The sequence below is a fragment of the Salvia splendens genome, chromosome 11, assembly GCF_004379255.2.
Source record: "Salvia splendens isolate huo1 chromosome 11, SspV2, whole genome shotgun sequence".
In the NCBI taxonomy this organism is placed as follows: Eukaryota; Viridiplantae; Streptophyta; class Magnoliopsida; order Lamiales; family Lamiaceae; genus Salvia; species Salvia splendens.
In genome coordinates, this window is record NC_056042.1 from 25,588,510 (window position 1) to 25,612,001 (window position 23,492).

General features: G+C 34.7%; 1 protein-coding gene, 1 long non-coding RNA gene and 3 other non-coding genes across 5 annotated transcripts; 3 read left to right on the plus strand and 2 right to left on the minus strand.

Annotated features, from left to right (window-relative positions):
- Positions 1-999: 999 nt before the first annotated feature.
- Positions 1,000-1,126, minus strand: LOC121756646. Its single transcript, XR_006041025.1, has one exon. It is a non-coding gene; the product is annotated as a small nucleolar RNA snoR86 (small nucleolar RNA).
- A 69-nt stretch (positions 1,127-1,195) lies between these two features.
- On the minus strand, positions 1,196-1,321 carry LOC121756647. The gene has a single exon (XR_006041026.1). It is a non-coding gene; the product is annotated as a small nucleolar RNA snoR86 (small nucleolar RNA).
- A 1,487-nt stretch (positions 1,322-2,808) lies between these two features.
- Positions 2,809-2,879, plus strand: TRNAG-GCC. The gene has a single exon. It is a non-coding gene; the product is annotated as a tRNA-Gly (tRNA).
- A 7,066-nt stretch (positions 2,880-9,945) lies between these two features.
- On the plus strand, positions 9,946-12,863 carry LOC121756540. The gene is made up of 3 exons (XR_006040960.1): positions 9,946-10,811; positions 12,156-12,219; positions 12,800-12,863. It is a non-coding gene; the product is annotated as an uncharacterized LOC121756540 (long non-coding RNA).
- Positions 12,864-18,237: 5,374 nt separating this feature from the next.
- LOC121755844 (probable sugar phosphate/phosphate translocator At3g17430) lies at positions 18,238-23,452 on the plus strand. The gene is made up of 10 exons (XM_042151257.1): positions 18,238-18,572; positions 18,857-19,157; positions 19,895-20,002; positions 20,693-20,724; positions 20,801-20,851; positions 21,530-21,591; positions 21,685-21,946; positions 22,544-22,809; positions 22,887-22,975; positions 23,120-23,452. The coding sequence occupies exons 2-10, from the start codon at positions 19,074-19,076 to the stop codon at positions 23,282-23,284; spliced, it is 1,119 nt and encodes a 372-aa protein (XP_042007191.1). The 5' UTR covers positions 18,238-18,572; positions 18,857-19,073; the 3' UTR covers positions 23,285-23,452.
- Positions 23,453-23,492: the final 40 nt, after the last annotated feature.

Here is a 23,492-nt window from a genome sequence, read left to right on the forward strand (position 1 = left end):
TAAAATAATAATTTTGTTATAAACTCTATTCTGTCTATAAAATACTTAATAATTTTGTTAAAGAGAGTTTATATGCTATGAAGGTAGAAATTTCCAGTGTCTTGGTCTGGAGAAGCACAAGTATGCTTCAATATTTTAAAGGCCAAGCCTATTACATATAGAGCTTATGGAGATTAACATTGGATTGTAAAGGCCGGTCGTTACAAAGGTCACAAACTTCAATTATAGAGCATGACTTTAGACAAGTATATCTAGACACCTCTCACGTCATTAGTCATTCCAAAGACGTATCTGGACCCCATCAATATGCAATGGACACTTACATGCCAAGCCACTTAACGTTATTTATCACGTATTTTGAGGTAAGTGTCCAATTTGTGATTAATTAATTAATCACAAATAGTCAAATCTATGCTTGACTAAGTGACTTCCAATTTGTAGTGTGTTAGCGCGATGATGTTGCTCTGGCGATCGGTGGGTGCATGCTAGCCAGATACATGTTCACGACATGCAGTCAGTATTTACATTCATGGCATTTATCTATAACACAGGATCTGCGCCTGTGGACGATTTTTTCTATGTCGAAACTAGTCAAACGTACTATAATTTAAAAAGATTAGTGATAAATGATTTTATAACAAAATGGATGGAACATTTATTAAGATCAATTTAAAAATAAAATAAATAATGTGGACATGAGTAATTAACATGTAACAAGGCATTACAGCAAACGTTTTAATGTAAACATTGCTATTTATATATACTTACCCCATGTATTTTTAAAAATTACTATGGGTTAAACCAATTATGTACTCCCTTTACAGCATTAACCTTTTTTAGAAAAACTAAATATAGCTTTTATGGATTAAAATTATTTAAAAACAGTTACTATCCAATAAAACAATCTTATTTTTTAATTATCTAATAGGAGTAGTATTGATGTTTACAGTATCAAATTGAAAAGCGATGTATATTTAACAAAAACTGAGATTCTGAAAAATTGTAGCGATTTGTTCGAGGCCGCAATCAAAACCGAGATAGATGAAAGGCACGGAGAATCGCTTTTCGATCTTGCCAACCTTCAATGCAAGTTTTCGTCATTGATATAAAATCGACGTCCTTGCTCTGCAAATTGGCTCCTAATGTATACAAATTTAAATACCAAATCATATTTATTCTGAAGGAAATTTTGAAAAATGTAGCGATTTGTTCGAGGCCGCAATCAAAACCCAGATTAGATGAAAGGCACGGAGAATCGCGTCGATATTGCCAACCTTCAATGCAAGTTTTCGCCATTGATATAAAATCGACGTCCTTGCTCTGCAAATTGGCAACCTTAACCAAAAACAATTAAACCAAAACAGAAACACGAGAGAAAATCTTATCGAGAAAATGATAATTTTAGAAAAGAAATAAGAAAAAGCAAAACGACGGACAGAGATGTAAAATGCTTATGAAATGTGGGTAAATGTTAGAATGCATTTATAGGCAGCAGGCGGTAGGGCGGCGAACCGAAACCCTAGTTTCAAATTGGCTAAATTGCCCCTCGCAGTTCTTTAATCCTATTTTCCTATTTTTAGTGATCACGTTTAGTATAGAGTTAAGGCCATCCACAACGCTGTCTCCATACCGTCTCTTAAACCGTCTCTTAACTACTATTTGAGCACTATTTGAGGGCCCTACTGTCCTTTTTTCCTCCATCTCTTAACTAAGAGACGGAACCTGCAACGCTCCGTCTCTTAACCGTCTCTATACCGTCTCTTAATTACTATTCATTCAATTTAATTTATAATTTTTTTTTAAAACCCAATTCAATTTAAACAAACACACTTTATTAAAATTAAAACAAAATAAAAAAACACACAAAATAAAAAAACACACAAAAAACACACAAAATAAAAAAACACACAAAATAAAAAAACACACAAAATAAAAAAAAACTAATCGGAAGGGCTAATCATCCTCCGGAGGCGGTCGAGGTTGAGGGGGAGTCGGAAGGCCAAGTTGTGCCGCCATAGTTGCCCTCGCCGTCGCCGAACATCTTGAGTTGGGTTATGAAAATTTCAGTGAAAATTTGAGAGAAAATTTAGATGATAGGAAGAATAGATGTGTAGTTGTGTGTAAATGAGGATGAGTTTAGGAGTATTTATAGAGTAAAAAATTTAATAAACAACAAAAAAATTATAAAAAAAAACAAAAAAAGGTAATAATACCGTTACAATTTTTTTTTTTAATTTAAATTCGATTTTTTTTTTAAAAAAAATATTTATTGCGTCAGCACGTGACGACGCCCACTCGCGGGCCGGCGAGTGGGCGTCACGCACGACGCCGGGCTGCGCCACGTCGCCTAGGCGCGTGGCGAGACAGCTCGTCTCGTGGCTCGCCGAGACGAGACGCGGGACGAGACGGGACGAGACGGAGGCTGCAAAGCGTCTCGCCGGGGTCTCGTCTCGCCGGGACGAGACGCGAGACGCCGGCGAGACCCGTTGTGGATGGTCTAACATATGTTCCAAAATTTTCTCCAATTACATTTTTCATATTTCACTTAAAGTTTTAACTAAATTAGTTAGTACTACTAATTCTTTTCTGGGATGTGCAGAAGATTGGGGTTTGATCACTAGAGTCGGTGGTTAGCATAGAAATTTTAGAATCTTTAAAAAATGGACCATAAAATATAGTCTGAATCCAAAATTGAAATTAAATGTACTGGTCCCAATATGAGTAACGACTATAAAATAAAATCCTTTTCAATTGGTCCCAATATGAGTGACAATTATATATAAAGTTAAATTCCTCTACAAAACAAGAGCACCAGTGGTCTAGTGGGAGAATAGTACCCTGCCACGGTACAGACCCGGGTTCGATTCCCGGCTGGTGCATCTTTTTTCATTGCGGAAGCACCGCCGGTGGAGGTGTCGCATTGCAGCGTGCCCGTGCTCTCAAGTCTAGTCTTGTCTTGTGTTATTGTTTAGGATCGTACACTTTTGAGTTAGCAATCAACTTCTTTATTTCTTTTATCAACAACATCCTATCTCACCCATTTCTCTACATTTTCTGATTTTTTATGCGCTTAAGCCTCTCTCATGATTTTCTTTACCTAAATGCATGCTACCTCAAATCTATGAATACCTTTTTTCAGCCAATTTTCTTCTCACAACAACTTATTTCTCATCTGTATTACCTTCAAAGTTGTGATTTTGTATGTGTAACACATGAACCATAACATCAAGTTGATTTAGCTAAAATATAAGTGTGATGGTTCCTGTTTTTTGAATCTATTGTTGTTTGTTGCAGAGCAGCAATAAGTTGGATGTTCATATGAATAGCTATGCTTTGGCTATTCTCAAGTATCTCCAACGAAGTGATGTGATCTCATTGTTGTTGGTACATGCAGGATTAGGAACTTTCTTAATACTTGTTGAGAATGAAGCTAAACTATCAGAGGACCAGAAAAAAAGTTTTTCATTAACAACTTTTATTTTATCTAGTGTTGACAAACATTTAGCTTCTGCACAGCTACCACAAATCATTTTTTTGGTAGTTAGGGAGGAGAATATGAGATATAAGGGTCGTGCTATAGCGCAAAATATCCAAATCAAACTTCATGTTCATCTTAAGGAAGCCATAACAATTAATTGACTAGAATGAGAAAACTACAGACTAGAATGTTAGTCAAGTGAAACAGACAACTTATAAATTTAGAGTTTATTCAAATATCAAGAAACCATAACAAGTCTGGGATATAAATAACTATGCCTTGGGTGTCAAGGTAGCTTCTTCCTCATTTCTATGTTTCAGATGTTCAAACTTGTCAATAGCTACTTGAAGTTCATCTGTACCACCAACTGCTCTCATTGTGTAGAAATAATTAAATTGGCTCGCCGACCGCTCGCCGGTCCGCCACCTACAATGGCGGCGAGCGCTCGCGGATCGGCCAGCTCTAGCCGATTTTTTCACCGAAATGGCGCTCGCCGGTTCCAATGGTTCGGCGAGCGGACCGGCGAGCGCCGGAAATCGGCTAGCTGGCCCGCTCGCCGCCATTGGAGATGCTCTTATGGTCTGTGATAAAAGGATCAAATATTTGGAGGAATTGTATTCTCTATGATATTATGTTGATAGAATTGTACTAAAATGACAACTCATATTAAAATGATAACCAACCACCAATTAAGACCCTTAGATTTAAGAATCGATTCAACTTTAGCATGCCACATGGCAGGCTTGCTTGTATATGAATTGTTGATTGCTTGATTATCTCTGATTTCGTATTACAGATTGCATGGAACAATATGTTGAGTAGCTTGTCTATGTATCACATATTGTGTCACGACCGCTCTCTAGGGTTAATAAATGCAGGCGATCGTGATTAAAAGGACTTAAATGACAGACATAGAAGACTAGGATTTTCAACAAGAGTTTGACCAAGAATTTAAGTTTAATAAATAAAACGACCAAAAGTATTTATGTTCAACAAGTAAATGACTAAGGGTTTAACATTTATTCAAAAAGAGTAACGAGTTTGCAAATATCCCAAATAAAACAGTTTTAGGATGAAATAAAAAGTATATGTAAAGAAAACATCACAGCGGAAGCATCCAAGAGAAGAGTGACGTCATGTGTGAAGACACAACGACACTCGGAGTTTCAAAACGACCATAGTTTATTATTAATTCCTGCTCAACACCACCAACCGCTCGTCGCCGCTCAACCTGCACATAGGGAAAACATATGCAGGGCTGAGTACTTATGAAAATACTCAGTGGCTCATGTCGAAAACATTTTAAATAAAAGTATATGTTATCATGCCATCCGTAAGTAACCATCGGTGTTTTACTTTAGAAAGGCCCAAGGCACCCAAAAGATTTTCCATTGTTCAAAAAATAGCGACTGCGCGGTCATTTTCCCATAGACGTCAACCATATCTGCCAATACATGACAAGGAATGCGGCCGCAAACCAGGTCACTAGATCGGCCAGCCCGTACGCTAGCACATAGTCTACCATAGGTGTACATTAATCCAAGTAGGGTTTGCAGCCCTACGAGGACCCGAATTCGATTTATATAATAGTGGCAAAAGCCACATCAGATAGGCACGTAAAAACAAACCAAGGCATGATAATCATAGTTATTTTCATCGATCAAACATTAGGACATAGTCCTTAGTTAAAAGAGAGCCCACCTCGACCGTTTAGATTTCAAGTATCGCTTTCCCTTTGATATCACGCTTAGCGCACGAATTTTCACCTTTAGATAAGGTATTCCCAATCAGTCACCAACATGGACTTAAAATTTATGCATGTCCCTAACTTTCCCTTTTTCCCCATCAACATATGGAATTCACATCATAGCATACCTCTTTGCATATCACATCACTCCATCACATATATAATTCATGTATGTCATTCATAACTTAATAATATAGTTGTTTTTGTAAAGGTAGAAATCTGGCAGCACTGCGCAACCATTTTATAAAAATATTTATAAATTCACCCGACTTTCGTTGGGGCTAAAACTTTACCACGATACAGTAGAATCATCAAATAACTTCCAGTTTAAATTCCATGTCAAAATACCCCTTTTTGGTCGGTCAAATCAACAACGTAACCTACTGGTCGAGAAAGTATTTTATGGCAGAATTGCGCAGTCAACTTTAAAAATTCACCAAAAATTCATCTTTTAACCAAATGAGTTGAAATTCACACACAACACAGAAGACATCATGAAGTTAACTCAGGAAAAAGAATCGATCATATCGGAGTTCATTTGGTCGGTCAAATACATGTCGGAACATACTGTCCGAACTCACAGTTTTTCAGGCCTTTAAAAAGATTCGAATTAGGGTTTATCCCTATTTATTCAAAATCAACCTTTTCATGGTTTTAACACACAAACATGCTCAAAAGAGTCCTTGTACTCATGCTTTCGTAACATCACATATCATTCACCATAGATTCATTAAATCATCAAACAATTTCATTCAAAACGCAATCACACATACAAAAGCAAATTCCCACCGATTAACCCTTGGATTTGAATTCCCTACGCTCTCTACATGCATGAGGGAGTCAAAGAATGTTTAGATGGAGAGGAATGAAGAATAGGGTATGATTTTTACCTTTCTTGGACGAAACAATCGGTAGGAACTAATAAAAGTCTCGATTCTTCAACAATCTCTTGGAAATTCGAAAGGATCTTGAGAAGAGTGGAAGAACAAGTGGGAGAGGAGATGAGAAGGAGAGAATGGCGTGAGGGAGAGGGAGGAGGCGTGTGAGTGTGGTGGCTAGGGTTAGGAGTCTTTTATTTATAGAGTTTAGGGAATAGAATAAACCACCATTAATTCAAAGATTTGGGTAATTAATTTGAGAGGGATTTGGGGAGATTTGATGGGGAGAGTGGCGTGAGTTTTGGGGGAAGAAATAAGGAGGATTTTCGAAAATCATGGCTATTTAATTAGCCTCTGATTTAATTTGGTGTTTTCACGGATCAGAATAAAATACTCCCTCTGTCTCGTGTTACTTGCACGTATTTCCTTTCTGGGCGTCCCAAGTTATTTGCACTCTTTCCATTTTTAGTAAAAATTATCACCTACAGCCGTAATATTTGACTTTGTCTATCACTCATTCCTTAATCTCCGTGCAGAAAAGGAAACGTTCAAGTAACGCAGGACGGAGGGAGTAATACGGAGCAGAAAAATAAATAAAAATCCTCCCACAAATATAGGAAATATGCGTGTATTATTCCCCCTCAATAAGGAATAATTTCAGATCTTTAATAAAATAAGATAAGGCAAGATTTGCTAGGATATTCCAATTAAATCATGGAAAGAAATAATTAAGGGATCAAAATAAATAATGAATAATTTCCTTCTCCCACAAGTTAGGAGATTTCGAAATCTCCCCTTAGAAAAAAATAATAGGGATCGGTTTTTATCAAGAATAAAATAAGGTAATTAGGCTTTAGGATTTAATTTGGATAAATATCCCAAAGCAAATAATTAAATCCAATAAATAAAATTCCTCTCCAATAATTGGTAGTGGTCGAAATTTCCACAATAAAAAGAGCAAGGTAATTATTTATGATCCTAAGTAAAATCCCACTCTCCTTGGAATATAATTCACCGCAATATATATTATTCCCCATCAATTAATTTAAGCCACATCATAAAAAATCAACGAAATTGACTCGGTCAAATCAAATTAGGTCACCAATTCAAACACGTAGCAATTCATCAATTAATTCGACAATAAAAGAAAGTAAATGTAATCGTCTTAGGGTTCGAAAATTAGGGTTCGAAAAGTGGGGCGTCACATATTGCTTGCTTATGTATCGTGCATTGCTTGCCTAGGTTGTCATTTTAACTATAGTGTCATCATAGTGTTCTGATTTCGTATCACATATTGCTTGGAACCATATCGCAGCTTGCTTGCTTATGTATCGCAGCTTGCTAAGGTTGTCAAGTTGTCATTTTAACTGTGGTGTCACTATAACGCACCCGTTGATATATGTCATTACTATATTGTGTACTCCCTCCATCCCTCTAAAGATGACTTACTTTCATTTTTAGTTTGTCAAATCCAAGATGACTCATGACTAAAAATGAAAATCACTTTATCTCTACTTTATTCCTTCTGTCTTATTTTACTCTCTCCATCTAACACACAAGATAAAACTGCATAAAATTCTGTACCGCCTAAGGAAGGGATCATCTTCCTTGGAATGGAGGGAGTATATAATAGAAGACATCCGATGATGGGATATTATTGGACTCATTTCCTATGTCACACCCTTCTAGTTTGTAGCTCGTGCATATATTGATAAGACCCTTAAATCATGCTCCCTCCGTCAGCAGAAAATAGACAAGTTTTACCATTTTGGGTCGTCCATCAAAATTACATTAATTTTTTTTTAAATGGAAAGTTTTAAACCAATACTAACCATACACAGCATTATGAATGTGGACCACACGTTTCTCTAGCACTATTTCCACCACATTTACACTAATTCTAAAAATGGAAAGTTTAAACTCAAGTCATTTACAACTTTGTTTATTTTTTTTTGGATGGATGGAGTATAATTTTGATATTTATTTTAATAAACTATGTTCATATTAATTAAAAATTATTTTCATAGTGCGTTAAATAATACTCCCTCCATCCTAAAAGAATATGCACTCTTTCCTTTTTAGTTCTTCCTACAAGAATATGCACTTTCTAAATTTGAAAATTCTTTTATCTCTAATGAGGTGGGAGCCGTTTTTCACTAATAATACTTTAATTATTTTTTCTTTCTACATCCCTCTTACTTTACCAATTGAGTATTAACACCTGTGCCCACCTAAAAATGCATATTCTTGTGGGCGAAGAGAGTAATAAAGATATATGATGATGGCAACTCGAAGCATAAAACATGTGGCGTATGCTTTAATGATATGACTACCACCAGTGACGGACGCAAGAATTTTTAGTGGGGCGTCCAAAGTCCTGTTAACAATTATTGCATATGGTAATATTGATGGCACCGAAATAATTGAAAAATATATTTATTTTAAAATAAAAAATGTTACTTTCAAATTATATTAATAATGAAAAGCGCCAGCTGAAGGAGATAAACTCCACACCTCCGGCTTGCAAGTCCAGCTGAACAAACAACCAACTCAACTATGCTATGTGTTGCATTTTATTTTATTAATATAGTATAAACAGTCATAATGAAAATTAACGGGGGTCCCAAGAAGCCGCCCCATACTACCATATAAGTTGACATATAGAAAATTAATAAATCCCTATATCTTGATATAAAAATTTTAAATTTTTTTTATGTTTTATAATACATCAAATAATAAAATATAGTATATGTAAATTCCAAATTCGAAAGAATATAGATTTGTGCACATAAAGTTGTCAACTGGGGGCCGATCCAGCTTGGGTTGATTTAAATGGTAAAAATAATGATAATAGTATAAATTAATAGAGGCTACAGCATAATCAAAACAATGCATAGAGGTATAGAGGAATATAGTTAGCGTATGATTTAAACAACGTAAAATGGTTGTGGATATGTAATAGTATTTCTACCTTCTAATAATATTTAATGAAATCTCATATGGAGTAATTTTTTTTAAATTCGCAATTCGATTTGAAGTTTGTGCTATCGAGGTTCGAATCTGTATTGTTCATGATAAGAATTTTTTGAAATTGTTTATAATAAAATTAAACCCAAGCGCTATTAGCCTAGCTATCATCATCAATGATTTACTACAGATATTATCCAAACTAAAAGTTGAATGCGAATGCAAATCCACACAAGCTTTGGAGCAACTTGCCATTGATTGTCATTTGAAACTCATTGATTGGGTTGCCGGTGTTCCTCCATATTCGAGGCTTTCCACTGGCTCTGATGTCGTTCCCAATTAGGATGTTGCACTTGTTTGTTCCCATGGCGTCGTTCTTGATTATGATGTTACTTTTATGTTGTCTTGGTGCAAATGTATGTATCAAATCCACTCTCTCCTGACTCTCGGAACACCCACAAGAAGACAATGAGTCGCCACACATGCTTGTTGTCGTTACGGGAGAGATCTTGTACCCAAAGGCAGTGGCCGACGAATGATGGATATTTCTCCATAGTATTTTGATTTCCACCTCGGGGACAATGTGTGTATTTCAATCACGAGGCTTCATCAAATATTATCCATGAATCTAGAATATATTATTTAATCTATTTTTATCTATCTAGAATATAATTTTCCATGAATATAGAATATATTTTTACTCTATTTTTATTATCTAGAGTCATTTCTTTTGGATGGTTATGATTTGATCTGCTAGTATATTTTTTTTATATCCACACATATAAATATGTATGGAGTATTTCTGTAACAACCCGAACTTTCGTACCTTATTATTATTATTAGCCTAAAGATAAATAATAAGTGATCGTTGTAGTATTCGAAATCTGCCATTTTCATGTATGATAATTGATCTTGGAATTATAAATAATCGTTGCTTCGTTCTCGAATGAATTTTTCAAGTAAAAAAAAAAGGTAACACCAAATAAAAATTTATAATGTCCGGCATATCTCCGAAGTCCGCTAAATTACTATTATACAAATTTATCAAATCCTTACCTATTACAATTAGAGAAAAGTTCAAGCAGCCCGTTCAACGGTCGTGCTCGCACTCCAAGAAAGTCCGGTACACCATCAGGGAAGACTATGGATGTTATTTGTTTTCCTACACCAAAGCCACGAGCTTAAACTGGGTTTTTCCTATACCAAATTAAATAAATAAGTAAATAAATATACAAATAATAAAATTTAATAAACAAATAAAATATAAAAAAAAATGAGAGAGAGGGCAAATACATAGAATCGTTTTTTTCTCCACACAACATTAAATGATGCATTAATAGCTTTGCAGTAGAAATCATTCTCTGACAAAATTTTGCAAGATACGCCACTTGCCATCCTAATCCTTAATCCCTGCCTAACCATTTAGGCATATCACTTTCTTTCACTCACCCACATCACCATCACACGCCTCTTTCAATATATCCCACCACCCTAATCTCCTCTTTCTCTACCGCCACTCCTCCATATTAGTTCATTCACAATCAAGTTCCATCCCCACAAGTTGCTCCACTAAAATCAGCACGAAGTTTCAAGAACATGGCTGATATTCTTCTTATCTCAATCGAAACAAATTCAAGAAACCGAGAGCTCAATCAATTGAATTACAGAAACTGAATCTGCAAAATCCAGTGGGCTACTCCTTTCGGTTCTACAATTTCACAACTAATATCGTGTTATCAAGGTAAAATCCCTTCCCAATTTCAAGTCATGAACTTTTAGTATACCCTCCGCAGTATATCATCATACATCACTCACACGTTGAACTCAGAATTAAATCAACAATCAGAATTAAGCGAAGATACGAATTAACATAAAAATTGGGTAAAGAACTCATCTTTCGGGGTAAATCGGGGTGACGGAACCGGCGGAGAAGCCGACAGCAGCGGCGACGACTCGGGGCAGTGGCTGACGCAGTCGCTGTGGCCGAACCCGACGGCGACGGAGAAACAGCAGAGGCCGCCGGCGTGAGGATCGACGCGATGGTGGAGGATCTGGACCGCGACGACAGAGATTCCTCCACTCCGGAGCGGCGACGCCGAGCGACGACGACGGTGACCGCGAGTTCGCACCTGGTGCGCGAGCGTCTAACGGCGGAGAATTTGACGGAGGCGGTACTACAAATCACGGTTGAAGTCAGCGGCGACCTCCGTGCGGTCTGCAGCGCCGACGACGACGTCCTCCGTTTGCCGGCACGTTGCGGTTTCTGATCTGGAATTGAATGAAAGAGTGACGGGATTTGGGATTATATTCTTCGTTTGGCGAATTCAATTTTGAGTGGTGCTTCAATTTGAGTTTCAAATTTTGGGTTGGGGGAGTTCTGCTTGAGAAGAAGAGAGAGAGACGTGGGAGAAATGGTGGAGTACTTTTTTGGGCTTTGTTTAAAAAAAAAGGAATTGGGCTTCTTTAATTAAAAGTGGATGATTTATTAAAGTATGGGCTCCTTTTAATTTTGCTTTGGGCTTTAGAAGTTTTATTAAGGATGTAAGGTAGGTGAAATAATTAGTTTGGTCTGGAAAATAAAATAAGAATTTGGGCCAGTTTAAAATAAATTTTTGGGCCGATAATTAATTATGACGAATTATTTAATTAATCCCGGAATATTTTGAGGGATGAATAATTTTATCCTAAGTCCGAAATAACTATATTTGCAAAGGGAAATAGTTGCGATAATTCAATTATGCGCTTAAATAAATTTTGGGATTTTTGTTCAAGATTATGATGGAAAAATACGAGGAGCTAACGGAGGAATTATGGGCGTAAGCGGCCGACCGGCATCGCCCCGCGACGCCTCGGGCGGCCGCTAAGGAAATGGAAAGAAAGAGGGAGACGACGTTCTCAAGTCACAAAAAAATAATTAAGTTAATAAAGAAGTGCTATTAATTAAATTTCCCAATTTAATTAATATGCAAGTTTCTAAAATTTTCTAACGGTGAACAAATGATGAAAGAAATAAAGTAGGGGCATGCATTCCTAGAAGTATGTGAATTTTCTCGAGTCTTATTAGTACGTTATTTGTTTTCAAAAGGCTATCTCCGTGAGTTAAGGGTGGAGTCAGGAAAATTCAAGTTAAGGGGTTTTAAGCAGTCCAGGTGAGCTTTCTTGTACTGAAATACAAATCGTATTTTATGAAAACACGAATACATGTTCGTGATTCTTTAAAGATGTTGTCCTGCCATAAATATTTTGTGTATGATGCCTATCTGTTTGGCTAATGCCAAGTGAATTATGAATGATGGTATAAGTCGAATTCGGGTCCCAGTGAGGGTGGTGTCCCCGCTCGGACTAGTGTACACAAGCTACCTCTGACATGTTGGGCAGAGCAGGTGACCGAGGAAGGTGGCCACCTTCCCGGCACAAGGATACCTCTGACATATTGGGCAGAGAAGGTGACTGTGGAAGGTGGCCACCTTCCCGGCACATGTATGTAAGGTGACCGTGTGAGAACACCATCTCAACGGCACAATGTGATCAGATATGGCTAAGTACAGGAAAAAGGGACTGCAGTCCAATGTGAGTATTTTTAGTAAGCTCGGGTCTTTTCAACAACACCCCGAGTGTTACTGTGATGATGGCTTGACAATATTTTTTAAATGTATATGTGTACTTTTTGGCAATGTGTTCACTGAGTACTTTTTGTACTCAACCCTGCATATATTTCTAAATGTGCAGGTTGAGTAGCGAAGTTGTTGGGGAAGTGCTATTGAGACAAGACATTTAATTCAGTCATATTTTGACTCTCGGAGGTTCATGTCTTCATACATGGAACCGCGTTCATTTGCTTCTGTTGTGCATCTTAAAAGACTCAAGTCTATTTTGTTCAAAACTCTGATTTTATTTTGATTTATTCCCATTTGTTTCGAGCTATGGTCGATTTGTGTTTTCCCCTTTCTTCCTCGCTTCTTTAATCATCCCCTAGTCGCGATCAACCGTGTTTTCTATCCTTAGAAAATGCGGTCGTGACAATTTCATTATAATGAAGAATGAGATTATTTCGAATAGATGTGTCTCAAAAAAATGAGTAACTGTTGTTATTTGGATATACTAAGAAAACATCGGATTATTGTTTATATACGAATGTCGGGGTCTGTGTTGATTATGATAATCTTGGTCCCTCCATTCACTGAAGTTAATATTTTTCACCAATTTCTTAGTCTGAGAATTAAAAAAAAACTTCAAACAACACTACGTAAGTTGTGAATAACAATCTAAAACTACAAATAAAAAACCAATACTTACCATACCATGTGGTATTTCATCTCTAACCGCAAGTCCGTAGTAGAGATACATCGGTCCACTTATTTCATGCTAAAAAACCATGTTTTCTCTACTTGTACAAAACACTAGTTGTACAAAAAAAATCTTTTGCTGCTTCCAAACACTTTGCTTTTTCAAACTTGGCCAATAACTTAATATTTCATCAATGTAGTCTTGAACTATATGAAAAAAAATAAGTTAAACACAAACTTATCGTTTTACGCATATATATTTGAGGACGAACTTCGAGCACTTATACACGTGAACGCTCTATGACGATACCGGTTGTCATTTGTTGGCCCCACTCGTGGACGGAGTTGAACCAAAGCTTTATTATATGCATGGCATATTCTCGAAGGATAAAGTTGTTTGGCTCACCAAACGTGATTATAAGAATACCAAAATTAGAGAGAAAGCTAAAGAGGCGATGACAACTGTGAAGGAGGGAGAAGGAGCAAATGCAAATGCAACAAAGGAGAGGGGAAGGCGCGATACATGTTTTTGTCTTACTTAAGTGGGAAGATTATTAACTATTGATGTATTAAGTTCTTGAAATATTAAGTCCTCGAAACAGTCTGCAAATCAACTAAATCAAATTGTATTTGGATGCTCTAGCTCCTTCTTCTGTAAAGAGAGAAAGAGCGGGTTGGTGAAGCGCGAGAAGAATGCACTGAAGTTACGGAGGGAGTGCTAATTTCAAATTTTTGAATTGTGGATTTAAGTAAGCAAGAGGTAAAAATTTATTTTCCAATAGAAAGGGTATCGGGTACTATATTATATATTTTTCAATTTTAAAAATTTATTTTTACCTTTTCTTCCTATAAAAGGTAAAAAGTTAGTTATTTTTATTTACTATTAAATTTTTTTTTGGAGTTCATTATTTTTTCAAAAGGTATAATTAAGTCTTCCCTTTTTTTTCTTTGAAATTCATTATTTTAAAAAGATATAATTAATTTTTTTAAAAAAGTAAATAAAAAATATATTTTTTCACTTCACTTTTTTCCGTAGAGATGCTCAAATAAAAAAATTAATAAATGAATTTTCAAATGTAACGAAACGGATGAAAATAAAGGAATAAAAAAAAGTCCAAAATAGAAAAATATAAAAATAACGAGGGCCCATAAAGGCCAATTAATTAGTAGGCCTAATTTTTATAAACAAAATATTGAGGTCGAGTAATTAAAAAAAAGAGGAAGTCCTCGCTTTGATTCCTAGCTCCCCTTTTCGATTCATCCGAGGTCTCTTTTCTGCAAAGCATTGCATAGAATTGACTATATTACCTTACTATGAACACGCTCACACTAGTACATAGTGTACTAAGCAAAAAAAACTGAGAACTGCTCGAAACATGTTTTTCAGTATACCAGCCCTAACAATAATTAATTTATTAGTTTAACAAAAAACAATCTTTTTACAATCTATTACTTTATTTTCTCTCATATTTTATTTTTTTCCCTCAACTCTATTCTCTCTATTACTTTATTTTCTTTTCACTTAATAAAATAGTATAATTTTCTTATACTCCCTCCGTCTCATAAAAATATGAGCGGATGAGATAGCACGAGAATTAAGATAAAATTGGTAAAGTAAGAGAGATGAGAAGAATGATATGTTAAAGTAAAAGAGAGGAAGAGAATGATAGTTAAAATAGAATTAGTTGATAGTAAGACCTACATTATTAAATTGATATAACTTTCCAAAAAGGGAATGCACATAATTTAGTGGGATTGACGAAAATGAAAAGTGCATATATTTTTATGAGACGGAAGGAGTATTTTATACTTAAAAAATTAATCACTTAAAATAAAATAAAAAAGTATTTTATATAAATAGTGTAATTATCCCAAACCTTATCATTACCTGTTTTGAACGGGCATCTATTTGGAAGGGGCATTCCTTCGGGCAATATTCGACATTTTCTAATGTCTAGTGCCATAAAAATAGGGAAAATAACAGAAAATATATTATATGAATGATGTACCTAGGAGTAAAGGGTAACCACAAGCTTTAGATTTTTTGTCGGTTCATATCTCATTAAAATGTTAATAGTTGAGGTAATAATGATTTTTTTTACTCAGGTAGGATGCAGTCTTGAATTTTAACGGGGAGCACTTTAAGTGACGGTGGGTTTTGAATATTGAAGCTTCCTGCTTTTCCATACAGAATTGTACTCCTATTATCCAATTTTAAATAGAGTGAACTATCCTAATAGTCCCTAATTTTATCGAATTAAAAAAAAAATTATACTAGTATTTTAAGTACAATAAGACTAAAGTAACCCTAGGCACAAAAATTGTAATTTTTTAATATTTAAGGACATTTTTGACTTTAAATACTAGTGTATTATTTTTGCATTTTATTTACTTAAAATAGTTTATTGTTATTATGAGTTTAAAAATAAATACAACCTTAAAATAATTTAAGTATACATTATTTATTTTTAAAATTAAATACTAATCATTATAAAACTCAGTCTATATGAAGAAAAAAATAAATCTAATAGTAATTTTTTAAAATAAAAATATTAAAGTGAATTTTAGAAAATTCTTTTTGTATGTGATTTATTTTCACTTAAAATTTAATTAAATTTTTTAATTTGAGAAGAAAAAATATTATAGTGAACTATAATGAATTTTTTGCTTAAAAAATATTACTTAAATACTTAAATGTTACTATATTTAAGTGAAAAATAAATATTTTAATTACGTTAATTAAAATATAGTATAATGAGAAAATATTTTAAAAGTATAATAATTAAAATTTAAGTGAATTATATTTAGCTTAAATTAAAGTGAACTCTTGCAAACATTTTTAATAAAAATATTAAAGTAAACAAAGGAACTTTTTTTATAAAGCTTAATCTATACGTTTTACAAGTAATTATTGAAAAATTTTAAGTGAATTATAATTCAGAATAAAATGTTTTATGTTGTAAAAATATAAAATCAACTAGTGCCAAAAAGGTAAATTTTATAGCTCGAGAATGTGCTTTTATATATGTCCAAAAAATTACAAGAATGAGAGGTACCAAAAATGTGATTTCCAAAGACCAAAAATGCCCTCCATGGCATTTAGGGGATTTTTCAAATGTAGAGGGATATAAAAGAATGAGAGGTACCAAAAATGTGATTTTTAAGGATAAAAAAAGCTATAAAATTTTTTAGGGATCATTGATGCATTTTTCAATAAGATCAGAGACTATTAGGATACTTCACTCTTTTAAATAATAGTTTCTTTTTTTTATTCGTCTGATAAAATTACTCCATTTTTATTTTTAACAATGTTCTTTATATTCTATCAATTTCATATCATTAAATTTCATGCCATCTATAATGTCTTTATTTTTTAGAAGGAGGAGGAAGTACTCCATGCAATGCTTATTGTACTGGGAACATATTTTCAACGTTGTTGTTTTAACTTTTAAATCTGTGTTTGAATAGTACGTTTTCTGAGCACTCTGAATCATTGGTGGGGATAAAAATAAATTTAGTGTCGGGTATAAGAGCATCCATCGCTCCGGTCAGGGTTCAGGCCTCAAGTCCCATCCACGTTATCATTCTTCTAAATTTCTAGGTTAGGCCACAACTTCTATAACCCCTGTAGGCTCCATTCAGGCTCTAACTATTAAATTGCACTATTCACAACTAAAACATATTTACTCGTAAAATAGAAAACGTTGAACAATAAAAACACGAAAAATTCATTGTTCAGTCGAAAATAAAAAATTATAAACCCTAGAAATGAAAAATTACAAACCCTAGAAAATAAAATTTATAAATAAAGGTAGAATAAAGTGAAAATTTGGTGAAAGAATGTTGAACAAGATATATAAATATAAAATAAAAAAGAATTGGGGGTTCGGGTTTGGCCCGAACACCCCATAACTCTTGGCCGGGCCGCAACCGGGCACGGCTCCGGGACTCTCCCGTGTCCTCAGGTGCAGCCCAGGCCTCTCCACCGCCACCTCCAACGCTGTTGGGCTTAGGCCGGACCCAGGTGCGGTCCGGCCCCAATTTTTTTCAGCGTTAGTGATGCTTTAAACGACCAAATGTGTGACTGATTAAAAATGGGATATTTATCCAATTTTGTGATTGCATTTTTTTTCTTTCAATGTTCTCAATTTCTTCTTATATTACTGGAATAAAGAATATTTTAACTGCAGAAATTCAATGTCCAAAATAGTGGACCATCACTCTTGCTAAAATATTCAACACTACACCTCACTTTAAACAACCACATCAACTTCTTTATGACATCCAAATATATGTGACAACACACCAAACTATAAATTAGATAATTAAATGAAAAGGACTACACTTATTATTAACCTTTTATGGTTAATCTAGCGTGCCACTCGTGTCTTCAACTTTCTATTTTATATCTTGTGTTAGGAAGTAACGAGAAAATTTGCCAGATAGTGATTGACGAAGTGGAAATTATTTTGATTCTTTACTTAATGAAAGACTATTTAATTCACAACAGAAACAAATTTATGCTCGTTTGCAAGCGAATACACAATGTGTTTTTTCTCCATTTTGTAGTAATAAATGCTAACGCCAATAATAAACAATAGTAGGAATGGCGGGATTTGTTTAATACTGAGATTTGAAAATAAATTAAATCACGAGTACATTTTTTAATATAAATTCGTGAGTCAGATTAATGCAAACTCGCAACTTAAATACGTAAAATAGCATTTTATAAATTGAAATTCAAATAAAATAATAATGTTCAACTTACAAGTTACAATATTTTTTGTAAATTCTCTTATCACTATATTGCGAGTATTTAATCAAATACGACAAAAATAAAGCTTCAACACTAAAGTGTAAAATGGCAGAAAATAAATAAAACACACACATCAGCAATTACTGATTAGCGCGAATAACCGAGATCTGAAGAGTTTTTTTTTCTTCTCTGATTCATCACCAGCAAGATTCATTCACTGTTATCACATCTTCCTCACTAAATTCCCCAACACATTGCACAAAAATTGCAGATCCTAAATCCATTGTTAACTGCGAGAGTTGTAACTTCCTTGGCCGACTAGCAACAATTTTCTACTTTTTTTTCCCGAATACCCATTAGGAATTTGTATCGTCATCACCGAATTTCCCTTAGACCCAACTCAAATCGACTGGCTTTACGGAGGTCCAGTTGAAGTTGCAGCTCTATTTTTACTTTTCAGGTTCGATCTTTTCACAAATTCTACTGATTTACTAATATGCCCATCTCGACTCTGCCCGCTACGTGGTTGTCGTAATGTTTCTTCGTAATGCCATCCTATAGCTGCCAATCTTGGTGTATTTTCCTGAAATTGTAGATTAATTATCTAATTATTGATCAAGTATGATTATAGTGGACTGTAATTCATTTGAGATTGTGTCTCGGGGTTAGTTTTCCTTTCGATGTTGAACCTTGCCGATGGATTAATGGATTCTGATCATGCGTTTGATTTTGGTACTTTTCTAGATTCGAGGGGCTGTTGGAGTTGCAGCATCAGCTACTTTCCCGGGAAAAGCGTTTTTTTGTCACATATCAAGGGAATGAATGAGGGCACCTCTACCAAATATAGCATCAGTTGATTTGCTGTAAAATAACTAGTTTAGTTAGTTTTAGTAGTGACAGATATCAGGACATTATATCTGGGGCATGAGTGCATAGATAAAAAGGGACCAAATTTGGCACAATGATCAGCAAACACCTTCTGCTGACCTACCTGTATCTCTTAGTATATATAACTCTATCCTCTGGAGTTATTCTGTATAACAAGGTATGTTCTTCTTGCTTCACGGCCATTATAATCACATGATCAATATGGTTAACTGGTGCTTCTTTTGTGTGTGTTTATGTGGTTTTCCTTGATGTAGGTATTTTTGGGAAATGTCCTAGCGGTAGTTTTACATGTTTGTGTTGTGTGTAGCTGATGGTACCTTAACTTACAATATACTATAAAACTCGTAGTTAGAATTTTAGTGCTATGCAGCCAGACAGACCTCTTGTTCATATGGGATTATGTTTGGATTAAAGGGTCATGATACAGAATAAAAAGTACAACGAAATAAGATTCTCTTGTACTATTATCTTCAGAATGTTATATGGTGTGCATTAGTATATGGTGCCTGAACTTTGTGTGTTCCTTGATATATGCAATGTTTGTTTCTAAATAACTAAAGAGCGAAGTGACCTCCTCGGTCCTCCTAAGACAGAAAAGAAAAAATATCCAGTTTTTTTTGCAGATGCGGCTGCATGTTCAAAAATTGAAAAAAAGTCTGTTTACATGATAGAGGACTGACTCTCAATTGTTTCTAGAATATTTTATTAAATTGACAAATATTAAAATATTTAAAATACTTGGCACAAGTGTTAGTTATTTTGTTATATATGCACAGTGTATAAATTTATGAAACCATAATAGTTTCCATCAGTATACTATATAATTTGTTGGGTCTGATTTTATGATATTCATGACCTCACATTTATCCCCTCTTACTTTTTTTGTGTTTGTAGTGGGTTCTCTCACCAAAGTATTTCAATTTCCCATTGCCGATAACACTTACAATGATTCACATGGGATTTTCGGCTTTTGTGGCATTCGTTCTGATCCGTGTTCTTAAGGTACATACTGTTATGGAACTTCTTTCATATTTACTATTATTGCTGTTTTCATTTCATAACATTTTTATTGAGCAAGTCATGTCAACAGCAAAAGCCATATTGAACAGACAAATAAATTATGAACTCCATGAGTTTATCTAATTGGACTTGTTAGTGTCATTCCTTTAGCTAGAGAATTTTGAATTTAAATTTCGTTTGTCAGGAAGTACTATGCCTATTATTATCGTGACCAAGCAATGTTCTAGTATAGCTGTTCAGCCATGCATTCTTCCAGTTCCGAACTTGAATATATAATGCACTTCCTTGCCGGTCTTTTGCTTTCATACTAGCTTGCATGCCGCCCATGGGCCACTCCCATCCAATGTGTACATATTGGAGTTTTTGGCTCTTAAAACCTTGTAATTTGATATATTAGGTTAGCTGTATTCTAACCAAATAGCCAAATTCATACTTTAGATTCAATTTGGATCTCTTTGGTTGACATCATATTGGATTGTGGCAGTACAGTTCCGTGGATTGCTCTTATTAAAGAAAAATACGTTTGATTTCTTTATTTTTAATTTTTTTATTTTGTGCAACTATTTTTTCTTCTGCACATTCAGTGATATCCTTCATTTATCATTTTATAATATATCATATTATTGATTTATTTTCTTGATTAAATATCTTTTACTCCCCTCTCTTTTTCAGGTTGTATCACCTGTGAAGATGACATTTGAAATGTAAGAGATGTTCCCCTCATTCTTAGTTACTGGATATAGCATCTAGTCTGATGATCATGGCTTTTGGTATTTGCAGATATGCGACATGTGTAATTCCTATTAGTGCCTTCTTTGCGGCAAGTCTATGGTACGTGATGATTTTCAAATAATGGAAGATCTTTGCTTGCTTTCACAGTTTTGTATGCTTACATAGGTGACATGCTACTTATTGTGCAGTAATTGTGAAACATGTATTAATAGGATACTTCAAAATTGACTACTTAGGGCTATCATGACTTGTCTTTTTTTTCTTTAATAAACTGGAGCCTACCTTGTTTTAAATATTACCATCACTTTTAACAGCCCTTGCAAGGATGGATCAGGATGTTAACAACAACATATTGTTTGCTTTTGAATAGTGTAGTTCAGCTTTTCACTCAATTTAGTTGATTTTAATATGGTTCATGATATACATGAAAATATAAGTTGATGAGATTAGAAGACCTTTGTTTTATTTATAGTTCATGATAAGAATTACTGTTAAAGATATTGTAACACCTTTCTTTCTTACCCTCAACTCGTAGTTTTTCCTGGTAGCACACTTATATCAGAAAAATCTACCAAAGTGATAAAGGAGAGTGTGGACTGTATCATCTGCACAAGATCTAATGTGTTCACCTCATTATCGTTACATCAGCTGTTATAAAACTGTCATTTATGAAAGTTGTTCTCATCTTGGGTGGAATTTCACTGACTTGTATGTCAAACTATATTTTATGAGCCATGTTCTTTTCTATTTTTAATTTGAGGATATACTCTTGTGCAGGTTTGGAAATACAGCCTACTTATTCATTTCTGTTGCCTTCATTCAGATGCTCAAAGCCTTGAGTATGTTTACATATTTTCATTTGGCCTCTTATTTCAATTGTGAGGCACAGAAAGTTGACTGATTAATTTTTTTATCCTTATACGTGATTTCAGTGCCAGTTGCCACTTTCATCATGGCTGTTCTTTGTGGAACTGACAAATTAAGATGCGATTTATTTCTGAACATGCTGCTGGTCAGTTTTGGAGTTGTGATATCATCATATGGGGAAATTCATTTCAATGTAGTGGGCACAGTTTATCAAGTTACAGGAATATTTGCCGAAGCTCTTAGATTGGTTCTTACCCAAGTTCTACTCCAAAAGAAGGGCTTAACACTCAATCCTATCACAAGCTTATATTACATTGCTCCATGCAGGTACAAACCTCACATTCATGAAAATTTCCACATCATTTCATATTCCTGAACTCTTCAGTAATCAATGGAGGAAAGTGCATGCACTGCTTTTTGCAGAATAAAATTCTGCACTGAGCGGTTGATCCATTATGAGAGTGAAATTTACAAACTTTTCAATATTCCATTCATGTGCAAATTCATTAGATAATGATATAGTACTATTATAAAATCCATACTTGGGTGTAATTCTGAAAAAATGAGAATCAAGATTTAGCAAAACAAATCTCGGAGTACGATGCTTGGTTCTCATGTTTCCTCAAAAGCTTTGTGATGGGATTGTTCGCCATCTGCCTGCCAAATATCTGCATTTTAACTCTTCTCATGCAAATTAATATATATTCTCAGTAGTAACTTTCGATTAATTTTTGTTATACCATTTGTGTCCCATAAAGTTCATATATATTTCTCAGCTTATAGGCTTTAAATATTCCATTTTATAAGAAAATGCTATACTTGTATTATTTTCTTAGTCCGCAACCATTGATACATGAAATTTAGCTTTTATTTTGTGTATTGACATGGATAATACTTGAGACGTCCTTCCCATTTTCTTTGCAGTTTTGTGTTCTTGTTTGTACCATGGTACCTGTTGGAGATGCCCGGGATTGAAGTATCACAGATCCGGTTCAATTTCTGGATATTCTTCTCAAATGCACTTTGTGCATTGGCTTTGAATTTCTCAATCTTCCTGGTAATTGGTAGAACTGGTGCTGTTACTATTCGAGTTGCTGGCGTTCTAAAAGACTGGATTCTTATTGCTCTTTCATCTGTCATTTTCCCGGAGTCGGCAATCACAAAACTAAATATCATCGGTTATGCTATTGGTACAAATCTGATTCCACATTAAGTTTGTATTTCTCTGAAAGTAGTCAACTCAAAGACTTTATCATTGTTTCTGCAGCTCTATGTGGTGTTGTCATGTACAATTACTTGAAGGCCAATGATGTTAGGTCATCCCAAACTTCTGGAGATAGTGAACGAGCAGCAAAGGTAGAAGTTCTTCTTAGTCAAAACAATCCCTTATAATCTCCCATGGTCTTTCACATCACTCTTCGACAAATGACTTCTACGTTTAATTTCGTTTGAAGGAGAAAAACCTCTTGATCAGCAAATTTGTACTCCATGTTTTTACAGGATCTGAGATCTTCCAATATGTATGGTCTGGACGATAACTCCTCAAACAGCAGTATGGGAGGAAAGAACGGAAGGAGTGGGTCTCATTTAGAGGTTGTGATAGATGAGGAAGTCCCTCTGATTCCTGCTTCGAAGGGTCTGTTGTCGAGGTCGAAACCCAGTTAGAGATAGATGCTGGAAATGAGTTACAGTTGTTCCTTCTATTGTTGGTCTACTCCTGGAGCAGCTCTTTTTGCAGCCTATTTGTCATTCTTTACCTATGAGAATTACTATGGATACTTAACATTTCTTAGAATGGTTGGAGTATACAATGCAATAGTTGGTTGTTTTCTATCCTTTACTTTTATTTCTCTTTTATTCTTATCATAATATG